The 9,893-nt window shown below is 44.2% G+C and overlaps 2 protein-coding genes across 3 annotated transcripts; one reads left to right on the forward strand and one right to left on the reverse strand.

Moving 5' to 3' along the window:
- The first annotated feature begins 868 nt into the window (after positions 1-868).
- On the forward strand, positions 869-5,341 carry LOC136527998 (zinc finger protein GIS2-like). 2 transcript variants are annotated; one of them, XM_066520875.1, is made up of 4 exons: positions 869-1,079; positions 3,173-3,314; positions 3,830-3,925; positions 4,545-5,341. In XM_066520875.1, exons 2-4 carry the CDS (start codon positions 3,211-3,213, stop codon positions 5,128-5,130), a joined length of 786 nt encoding a protein of 261 aa, XP_066376972.1. In that variant the 5' UTR covers positions 869-1,079; positions 3,173-3,210; the 3' UTR covers positions 5,131-5,341. The 2 variants fall into 2 exon arrangements, with proteins under 2 accessions (XP_066376972.1, XP_066376978.1); XM_066520881.1 differs by lacking the exon at positions 869-1,079 and having other exon boundaries at positions 1,092-3,314.
- A 576-nt stretch (positions 5,342-5,917) lies between these two features.
- LOC136539388 (very-long-chain aldehyde decarbonylase GL1-10-like) lies at positions 5,918-9,422 on the reverse strand. Its single transcript, XM_066531347.1, has 5 exons — positions 8,881-9,422; positions 8,183-8,505; positions 6,519-6,666; positions 6,396-6,428; positions 5,918-6,255 (listed from the first exon to the last, which is right to left on the reverse strand). Exons 1-5 carry the CDS (start codon positions 9,208-9,210, stop codon positions 6,184-6,186), a joined length of 906 nt encoding a protein of 301 aa, XP_066387444.1. The 5' UTR covers positions 9,211-9,422; the 3' UTR covers positions 5,918-6,183.
- Between the last annotated feature and the right edge of the window lie 471 nt (positions 9,423-9,893).

The raw sequence follows: 9,893 nt of genomic DNA on the forward strand, positions 1-9,893 counted from the left end.
CATCCCGACGACATTGTGGGAATGTCTTTGTCTTGCCGAGGCATGTTTTGCCGAGGCCTTAGAGGTAATCTGTACACGATGCGGGAGCCTCGGCGGTCAGCGTCGTACTCGGTTTAAGGGGAATAGCGCAAGGCATGCGTCTACAGGGTGTGGTAGCCCCTGTACCGCCAGTGGGGGATGGTAAAAAGGTGATTTGACCGTTGTCTCATCGCTCCTGTCGCTGTACCCTGCCAGTCGTGGCTGACATAGCGGATGCGGCCGAACGCATTAAATGGATGGGACAGCCTGCTAGGGGGACGGTCGAGGTGGAGGCGACGAGGTCACGGGACGAGCCAGGTCTCGGGCGAGGCGGAGCGGGATCGGGACGTCCGAGGCCCTGCCCCGGGGCCTCGGGCGAGGCGGAGATTTGGTCCGAGACCGGATTCGGTCGAGCCGGCCTCGGATATCACCGTGAACTGTTTCCTTAGCTTGACTAAGGAGGCCTCATGGGGTTTTATGAGTTTTTTTCGGCTTTTGCTTATGGTACCCTTTTTATGGTACCCGATAATTTGATACTTAATAAATATAAAAAAATGTTCCATTTGCTTATTTACAATGCACTAATAAATATCATTGTTGTTTCTTTTATTTAAACCAACGTATCACTAGACATTGGCACATTTGGCAGTGTCCTACGAAGATAATAAACACAAAATCAAGAAGAATAGAAAATAAAAAAGTAGATCATGCCAAAATGGGAAAGCATTAAAAAGAGATAAGAAATAAGAAATAAGAAAAGAGAAATTGCCAAAAAAAACCCCGAGAAAATCGGCCCAGGACAAGGCCCCTGCGGGTGCGCTCCCCCTGGGCTGGGCTACCGCCGTCCGCCGCATGCCCGTCCCGCATCCGTTCACCCCGTCCCCCCTCGTGCTCTCTCTCTCTCTCTCTCTCTCTCTCTCTCTTTCTCGCCCCCTCTCTCTTGCTCGCTCGCTGCGACGACTGGGTGGGCTACCGCCGCCGCCGCCGACGTCGACGCCCTACTCCAGGTCTCGAGGCCTTCGTCTTCGTTAGTCTCTTGGCCGGCGACGAGCACCCACCAGGTATTCCTACCCTTCTGTTCCCTCCCTGCTGCTGTGTGAAACGGAGCACCCAAACCCTAACTTAAATCTATTTGTCTATTCGATGCTTGCAAACTTCGAACTTTTTGCAAAAATTATCATGCGTACCTGTCCTTTTAGGCTTCATTTGCAAGTTCGGGGTACAATACAATCCACAGGAGAATCAATCCAGAGAGGGATTGGGTGATCCCTCTCCCATCACTAAATCGCCTCCTTGCCTGGTTGGACCTAATCCATTTTGTTTGATTGCTAGTTTGGGATAGGCCTTGATTGATATGGATTTGCATGTATCTCAGTATTTGGCTCATGGCTCAGGCAAGTTTTAGACCATTTGGCTGTGTACATGGTAAAATCAGTGTAGTAAACAAGATACAGTATCATGATTTATTATGGAGAAAAAAATCGTAACATTTACCCCTTGCATAATAAGATACTAAACGAGTATCACGTAAAAAGAGACAACTTTGACTCAGTAATACACTAGACATTGTGTCTAGTTAGGCCCAACACAAAGCAACTTGGTCAATATACCAAACTTACTTTCTTAGAAGAATAATTATAAAAGTAGAAATAGGCAACAACAGCAACTCAAATAATCTGTCAACTAAGACTGACATTGCCGAAGCTGAGAGGTGGGCTATGAAGCGTCAGTTTATGCACTCTGAGAGACTGAGAGCACAAATGAATCAATAAAAAGTGGTCACAGTGGCTAAGGAACTCTGAACTGCAAAAACAAAGATAAATAAAGCATTTGTTTAGTAAAAAAAATGATGACTGAAAACTTCACGATTTGCATTTTGCAAAGAGACGCCTCTATTGAGATACTAACAATAAATGATTTCAAGAAGATTTCGTTTTGGGGCCTAAGCAAAATTAAATCAGTGCTCCTCTAAAATAAAAATAAATTGGTGTTATATCAGTACATAACAAAAGAGTGCTGGACAAAAACATGCTTTTTGCTTGTACTCGGAAAAGTGAAAAACAAGGTTTTGCTTGACCACTGAACATATATGCATAAATAGCTCTGTGTTAAGTTCTTCCAGCATACTGTCCACAGAAAATTTCAGCTAAAATTGAGAATTACTAAATTACAAAAACTCTGTGAAAGTATCAATTTAGCACTAGCCACTAGGATATTTAATCCAAATAAAATGGACTGAATATCAAAGAGAAAAACCTCAAAATAATCTGATCACCATACATTTAGAAAATAATATACTAGCACAGCATGAAACCAACTAGTGATACTAATCAGTACTACACTTAATATTTACCAGTACTACTGTATTAGAAGCTTGGAGGACCAAAAACTGAGCCATTTTAATCCACTGGCATTGGTTTCTCTATCTTCTGAAAGTTCTATTGCTGAAACGGCAAAACATTTTTATGGTTTGGAAAAAAAAAGTTTTCTAATACTATCAGAGAACCAATTTATCACGATGACGGGAACAGTACAAAATTGACCCAAAAAATCTAGTAATCTGTCCCCAACGAAAATAGTACTGAGGATTGTAAAGAGGCACTAGGACGAGGCTGGTTTTTGCCTCTCCTGGCTGGAGGTGTCCCAAACATCATGCTCGTTCGGGCTGGAAGCTGGAAGCATATGAGCCACATGGCATCCCAGTGCGGCCTTGTGCATTCTCCATGTATCTATGACAGGAGCAAGCGATTCACCATATAAAACCCTAGCACAGAGGGAGGAGAGGGAAAGGGAAGAGGTGGAAGGGAGAAGTGGATTGGACTAGAACAAATCCAACCCACGTCGTTGCCAAATGCTCTTTTAGCCCATGACACAGTTTCCTCCCCGGCATGGGTTTCACACCCCACATGATGTGGATCTGCCCCCGAACCACATTGTTCCATAGGCTTCCAAACGAGGCCTTACAGGGTCCACCCTTGTGACCTGCCGTGGGAACTTGAGCATGCTCATAGTGAAGGTTGGTGGGTGGGACAAAGCCACATAGGATTCGATTTTAGTCTGGTTTTGGTGTTTTGCTGTGGACAGAAAGAAGATTAGAGGTTTGTGGTGTTTGTTGGAGTATCGAAGGTGGTGATTTTGTAGCATGGTGTTGCAGTTTGGTTGGAACTTGGAGTTTAGAGGGAAGATTTGGTGATGAGCAGCCGCAGCCCGCCGCCGAAGGATCGCAGGATGCGTACCGAACGCACCTCATACCGTGACGCACCATATCGGAGGGACAGCCGCCATGGTCCAAGCAGGTTTGAGCTAATCTAAGTCAAACAGGACGAGTGTTTGGCATTGTTCTTCCAAACATCGCCTCCTCTCGTTATAATGTATATATTTGGCTAAATGTTATTTGAATGGGGTCGTGCACAAGGTTTAAGTTCGTGGGTGGTAGAATAACCATAATTGTTTATTTGATTTAAATGTAACTTTTTCCTATATTTATCCCATTGTAATCACTTGTTCATGTATGTAGCATAAATAAGGGCACTTGATATTGGTTAATGATAGCAATAATTTATCTGAAACTCTAGTAAAACAATGTAATATAGTATGGTAAAGTGATTTGGGATTGAAATTTTTTGGATGAATTCATGTTGTGGCATGGTTTTAGGAGAAAGCCTCTGTGTGGAATTGTAACTAGACATGGGTCATGACAAGAATGGTGAAATTACTAAACAATTTATGCGAATGGAACTGTAATATATTATTATTCAGACATTTGGGAAGGTTATGTATCCTTTAGTTATTTCCCTTACCACTTGTGCAGGTTTCGTAATGATTTGTGTAACAATTGTAAGCGTCCTGGGCATTTTGCTAGAGAGTGTCCTAGCGTGGCTGTCTGCCATACCTGCGGGCTTCCTGGGTAATAACTTTGTGTTATTCTGCTTGCACAGATTCATGCTCTTATATGTTATTAGTTTTAATATTTTAATCATGCAAGTGCACTTTGCTTGCAATGCCTACCATACTTTTAATCATTGTAGCACAACCATTCTAGCGATACCTTACGTAGAATTATAACTCTGTGCCCATGCTATATCAAAACCATCTCAATTGGTGCTCTTTTGAATTCTTTCATGATTTGCGGTGAAGCTATGTTTAACCATTATTGGGCATTTTATGCATCCTCAGTAGTGTGGACATGGGGTTCGTGTCTCCCTATGGAGCACAAACTCCATGTTCTAGCTTATGTTATTGTTTTGAATGTTCATGTCATCCTGAATGTCACTTCTAGCATCATTTGTCTAGTGAAGTTTAATCCATATATGAGGCTTTATTGTTTTATCCTCTTATTGCATAGGACCTGATTAAGGATTTGATTTGATTCTTATGATATTTTAGTTGATTAATAATTACAAAGGCCTTGAAGCATAACTGTAAGGCGTCGTAGTTCCATGTGATTAGGAAGGCTGCACTATGGCTATGTTTATCTCTTGAGCTGGTATCGTTTTTTCATACTTAAATTCGTTTTAATGTTGCAGGCACATTGCAGCTGAATGTTCTTCCAAAGGTATTTGCTGGAACTGCAAAGAGCCTGGCCACATGGCTAACAGTTGCCCAAATGAAGGGATATGCCGTAACTGTGGCAAGTCCGGCCATATTGCAAAAGACTGCACTGCTCCACCAGTGCCGCCAGGAGAAGTGATCCTTTGCAGCAACTGCTACAAACCAGGGCATTTTCGTGAGGAATGTACCAATGAGAAGGCCTGCAACAATTGCCGGCAGAGTGGCCATATTGCCCGTAACTGCACCAATGATCCTGTTTGCAACCTGTGCAATGTTGCTGGCCATCTGGCCCGTCAGTGCCCCAAGTCTGATACATTGGGTGAGAGGGGTGGGCCTCCTCCCTTCCGCGGTGTTGGCGCTCCCTTCCGCGGTGTTGGCGCTCCCTTCCATGGTGGCTTTAGTGACGTGATCTGCCGGGCCTGCAACCAGATTGGCCATATGAGTCGTGACTGCATGGCTGGTGCCTTCATGATCTGTCACAACTGTGGCGGCCGTGGCCACATGGCTTATGAGTGTCCCTCTGTGAGTCTCATGGACCGGTTCCCCCCTCGCCGTTTCTGAAGGACGTCTAAGGGCTGTTCAGATGACAGCTATTTTAAGCCCAGTGTGTCAAGAACACTTATTTTTGTTTGCTTTATGCATTTCTAAACCTTAATGGATTATAGATATTTCAGATTCATAACTCGCCAGCAGCATTTGTAATTCTGGATTTGCTACTTGACTCCGATGTTCTGTTGATGGTAATGTTTGAAGACGGGGATATCTGCCCTTATGAACTCAAATTCATCCTGTGAGTTTATAATATTATTCGAACTGGAACATCAGAACATGTGCTGCTGGTTGCGCCCGTGGAAAAAACGATTCTTGTGACTTTGCCTTTCGATGTGCCGGAGCTCCCTGTGCAAATTATGGGAGTTGCTATATTTTGGGTGCTCGAATTTTTATGCAACAATTTTAAACAACTAACTAGTATAATTAAAAGAGCAATATATAAGAGATAATTTATAGTTTTTTAATCAAACAATGGCAAAATTACGTGTTGCCTAAACAACAATCAGGCAAGTTATTGTCAAGCAAGGGAGTCTGTGTTGCAATGTTTTGTAAACAACAATGGGAGAGTTGCCTAATAAACAACAATCAGGCCAACATGGGAGAGTGCCAGAGTGGCCTAAACAACAGGCCAACAATGCGAGAGTTGTAAAACATATCCCGGTGCACCCTGGTAATTGTAAATTTCGAGTTTCTGAAAAGTTGAATGAAAGTTTCTTTACCTTGTAATTTTTTTACTTGTCGTGGTCCGGTAAAAGTTGTGTTTGAGTATCTTGTTAAAAACTTAAAAACAATAGAATGGTACACTTAAAAACTATACAGCAATTGATCTAATTTAATCAAAGCATGGAGCAAACTCGATGAACGGATACTCTGAGAGTTGTGGTGTTATTCGTCAACATACAAGTTCCATAGAATTTCACACACTAGGAAAAAGAAGGCAGAACAGCTGAAAGCGAAATCAGAACACACGTGACCAGCCCAACTCAGTATATCTCCCATTTCGAAATGCCACAGTGAAGTGGATGGTCATAGAAACACTCGAGATGCACTGTATCTTGCAATCTAATCCAATTTCACATAGCTGAGTCTGTTGCCATCTCCTTTTTCGCCATCATTTTGCCCCAGATCCTTCAGCTGCATCGAGGGGAGGACAAATAAAAAATCAGCTACTTGATCAACTCAATAACAAACATTGGGAACATCTGGGAACTCCTTGTTATTTCTAAGCTAGAATGGAAAAATGTTTGAAAACACAGTCAACAGTAGAAAAATACCTTCGCTAGGTATGCTTTGTGGAATCTGTAGCCCTGAAAAAACAAAGAACTCAAGATTAGAAATCTGATATTCCATCACTTCTTAGTACCACCTTTCAAACTGTGTGTAAAGGAGAAACTTACTCTATCAGTCCCATATAAGTAATCACAGTAAGTGAAAACAGAAGCAAAATTGCTTTGGCTCTGGCCTCCTACATAATGATGATAGTCATGGTATTCTGCTCCTCCATAGAATGGAATATACTTTGTCGGGGTGAATGGGAAATCAAAGCTGCAAAACAACAAAACAGGTTATGTTTTCCCCTTATAGAAGCTGCACAAAAAAAAGTAGCTATCATGGACAGTTTCATTGATCACAGCGAAATATAACAAGCAGTACCTAGCACAGAACAGGACAAACTAAGGTCAGTCCTAGCTGGGATGGTGAAATGTATAATATTAAACAAAGCATAACTGGATTGTATCAAAAGGTTGGGCAAACAAAAAGAACCAATGTGATATGCGTGATATCAGTAGAATTTCAGTCCCCCAACAAGTAATTCTGGTGACACTGACATGGTAGTTAACTTCAATCGTATAGAAAGGTTGGGCAAACAAAAAAGACCAATGTGATATGTATGGTAGTATCGGTAGACCTCGGTCCTATCATAGCACAAGCCAACGGGACAACAGGTCATTCTGGTGGCATGGTAGTTAACTTCAACCATATATAGTGAAACTAGGATTTTTTTATCATGTCCACCTAAAAATAGGGACAAGAAATGTACCAATACAACATGACAATATGAAGAGTAACTAGTGTGCCCTTTTTATCAAAAAGAAAAACATAAATACTGTGTGTTGAAAGGTCATAGTACTCCAGCTAATGGCATAAGTTGAAACTTGAGACAATATTGCCTGTGAGTAGAAACATCCAAGATAACAAAAAAATAACTTCCTATCCACTAAGATATAAATCAAGAAGGATAATTGCTCCAACATGACCCACTTAGATAGTGAGTAATACAAGTGCAACTGCAGCAAAGTATTGAATCAGTAAATCCTGAATTTTTCAAGCTGCAAGTAAGCATATTACACTTTTCTCTTCCTGCAGGAGTTAATTCCATTCATACTTCATAGCGAGCATATACGTTAGTAGGCAGTGTTTTATTCCTCCACAATTTAGGCTGACTAACTTCTTAGCATCCTCACCCACATCTACTCAGGTTTCTTGCCTAACTATGCCTAAGCTTAGGTGATTTTTTTTCTTGCCAGAAAAGCGTGGCAAGACTAGGTTAGCCACCATAGTCAAGAATGTGCAGCAACATTGTAATTTGGGAAATTTCAACTACAGCTTCAAAATTGGTAAGTGTATTTTTGTTCCTATTACCACAGAGCAGCAGCCAATGCTAATCCATGCTGTATACTTTCTTCATTACCAGGGAATACCCCAAAGAAGTATCGACTAAAAAACCTTCAACTGTAAACAGCTGGCTAAGAACTCTCAGGCAATTCTATCAGTTATGCAGATAACAACATCAGTTCAAATCAGCTTCCAATCAATGAAAAAGTCCTGGCGAGAAACTCCATTCACTCAGGTCATTGTCAGTGCTGTGCACACCACAGTAACCCAGGAACTCCACCCATAAACTACATCCGTCACTAGCAACAAAGACTAACCCACGCAAAAGCAATACAATGTTGCACAATAATATAAAATAATTACAAAAGCATGTTAAATGAATTCAATTGTTGTGCACAAACCATAAAGTGCTCCATAGATGGGAAAGACAAGAGAAAGTCCTTACCCACTATGCGTCTCGATAGCCTCCACCTGACGGAGTATAATCCAGAGCCAGAATGTGATCATGTGGCCTGGAGCAATGGCTGGCCCGATGAAGGAGGGGATGCCGAGTATCAGCACCTCAGCCCAGTGTGCATATGGAGCTGCGAATCCGATTGGCGCGGTGAACTCATGGTGGACGCGGTGGATCTTCTGGTACCCCCACTCCCCGTGGAGAAGCCTGTGGATCCAGTAATTGAGGTAGTCCTCAACAAGGAAGTACACCAGCAGCTGTGCTGCCATCTCCGCCAGGGACGGCAAAGGCAACTTCGTGTGAATTCCCACCAACTGATTTGATTAAAAGAAAAGTCAATAGTTTTGTATATGAGAATACAATTTTAGCACGATGAAAGAAATGCAGGGAAGGAAATTTCTTCTGCTTTCAAAGACTAGGCGAACTCGGGAATCTTCTAGATAGGGGGCATCTAAGAAGGGTTCTCGGTGAAGAACCCAGATCAGGAAGTTCTCACTCAAAGGGGAGGAAAACATGCAGAGAAATGAATTGGAATTCTTTCTTGTCTAAGAAGAGCACAAGAACAGTATGGAAACGCGACCTCTTGTACTGAATCCGCCCCCAAGAGGCCGTAATCTCAAGAACTAACCAGGCGCATTGCGCGGAATCACCGACCGAGAGCACAGATGGATGGAAGGGAACCGACCGACCTTGACCATCGGGAAGGAGACGAGCTGGAGCGGGCCGATGACGAGGAAGAAGATGCGGAGGACGTCCTTGTAGCAGCGGACGAACTCGGCCCTGGAGAGCCGCACCCGCGGCTGCAGCTTGTACGGCGAGACCGCGTCCGGGTCCCGGAGCTCGAGGAGCGCGACGGGGAGCGGGGCCACCGTGAAGACGACGAAGAGGAAGAGAATGTTGCAGCAGTAGAGGTGGTAGTCGGACACCCCCGCCGTGTAGCGGAACCACAGCGCCTCGGCGGGCGTCATGGCCCGGCCCAGCGCCGCCTCCGCCTCCGCCGCCGTCGCGTAGGGCAGCATCTCCTGCGATCCGAGGGGGTCCTCTCAACCGTTCCACGCCGCCCCGGGGAGGGGACCTACCCGCGATTCCCAAGAAATCAGAGGGGGTGAATGTGGGTAGCGCGCTGCTCCCGCCTATCGCCGGCGCCTTCCCCTGTTCTCTGGAACTGGAAGTGGAGTAGGGAGACGACAGACGAGGGAGAGTGACGAGTGGGCCGGCGGAGAGAACGAGAGCAACCCCACAGTTTATGCGTGCCAGCTTCAGTCTCTGCGGTGTGGGTCCGGGTGAGGCCCGTCCGCGGTGCGGGCTTTGGCGTGGTGTGACACGAACCGTTGCATGGATCTCGCGCCTCACGTGGGGCGCGCGTGCCTGGCGGGCTGGATCCGTTGGGCGTTTGGAAGTTGGAACGCTGTTCTGGCCTGTCTGTCCTGCGACTGTGAGGTGAGACTTGAGGCACGTGTCCAGAGATTGAAGCGTATGTGTAATCTGTGGATGCATACGGGGACATGCGTGTTTGCTGCGACATCTTTCCCAGCTTTACAAGGTTGTTTTCAACTTCTGCCAAACGAATTCGGATAAAAAATAGCTTTTCTCTGAAAAATTATTTTTCAGAGCCTTTCACATGCACATTTCTCTAGGTAAAGCCGGCTGAAACTAAAAATATAATAGCTTCTTCAGTTTTTTCTCTGCTATCTTCCCTAAA

Source organism: Miscanthus floridulus, chromosome 2 (genome assembly GCF_019320115.1).
Source record: "Miscanthus floridulus cultivar M001 chromosome 2, ASM1932011v1, whole genome shotgun sequence".
NCBI classification, from domain to species: domain Eukaryota; kingdom Viridiplantae; phylum Streptophyta; class Magnoliopsida; order Poales; family Poaceae; genus Miscanthus; species Miscanthus floridulus.

Excerpts from the sequence above, each read along its gene's own strand:
- LOC136539388 (XM_066531347.1), bottom strand. The coding sequence starts at position 9,210 with ATGCTGCCCTACGCGACGGCGGCGGAGGCGGAGGCGGCGCTGGGCCGG. Across the intron at positions 8,506-8,880 it reads TCTCCTTCCCGATGGTCAAG|TTGGTGGGAATTCACACGAA; the intron begins GTCGGTCGGTTC and ends TAATCAAATCAG. Across the intron at positions 6,256-6,395 it reads ACAAAGCATACCTAGCGAAG|CTGAAGGATCTGGGGCAAAA; the intron begins GTATTTTTCTAC and ends CCCTCGATGCAG.
- LOC136527998 (XM_066520875.1), top strand. The coding sequence starts at position 3,211 with ATGAGCAGCCGCAGCCCGCCGCCGAAGGATCGCAGGATGCGTACCGAA. Across the intron at positions 3,315-3,829 it reads AGCCGCCATGGTCCAAGCAG|GTTTCGTAATGATTTGTGTA; the intron begins GTTTGAGCTAAT and ends CCACTTGTGCAG. Across the intron at positions 3,926-4,544 it reads CATACCTGCGGGCTTCCTGG|GCACATTGCAGCTGAATGTT; the intron begins GTAATAACTTTG and ends TTAATGTTGCAG.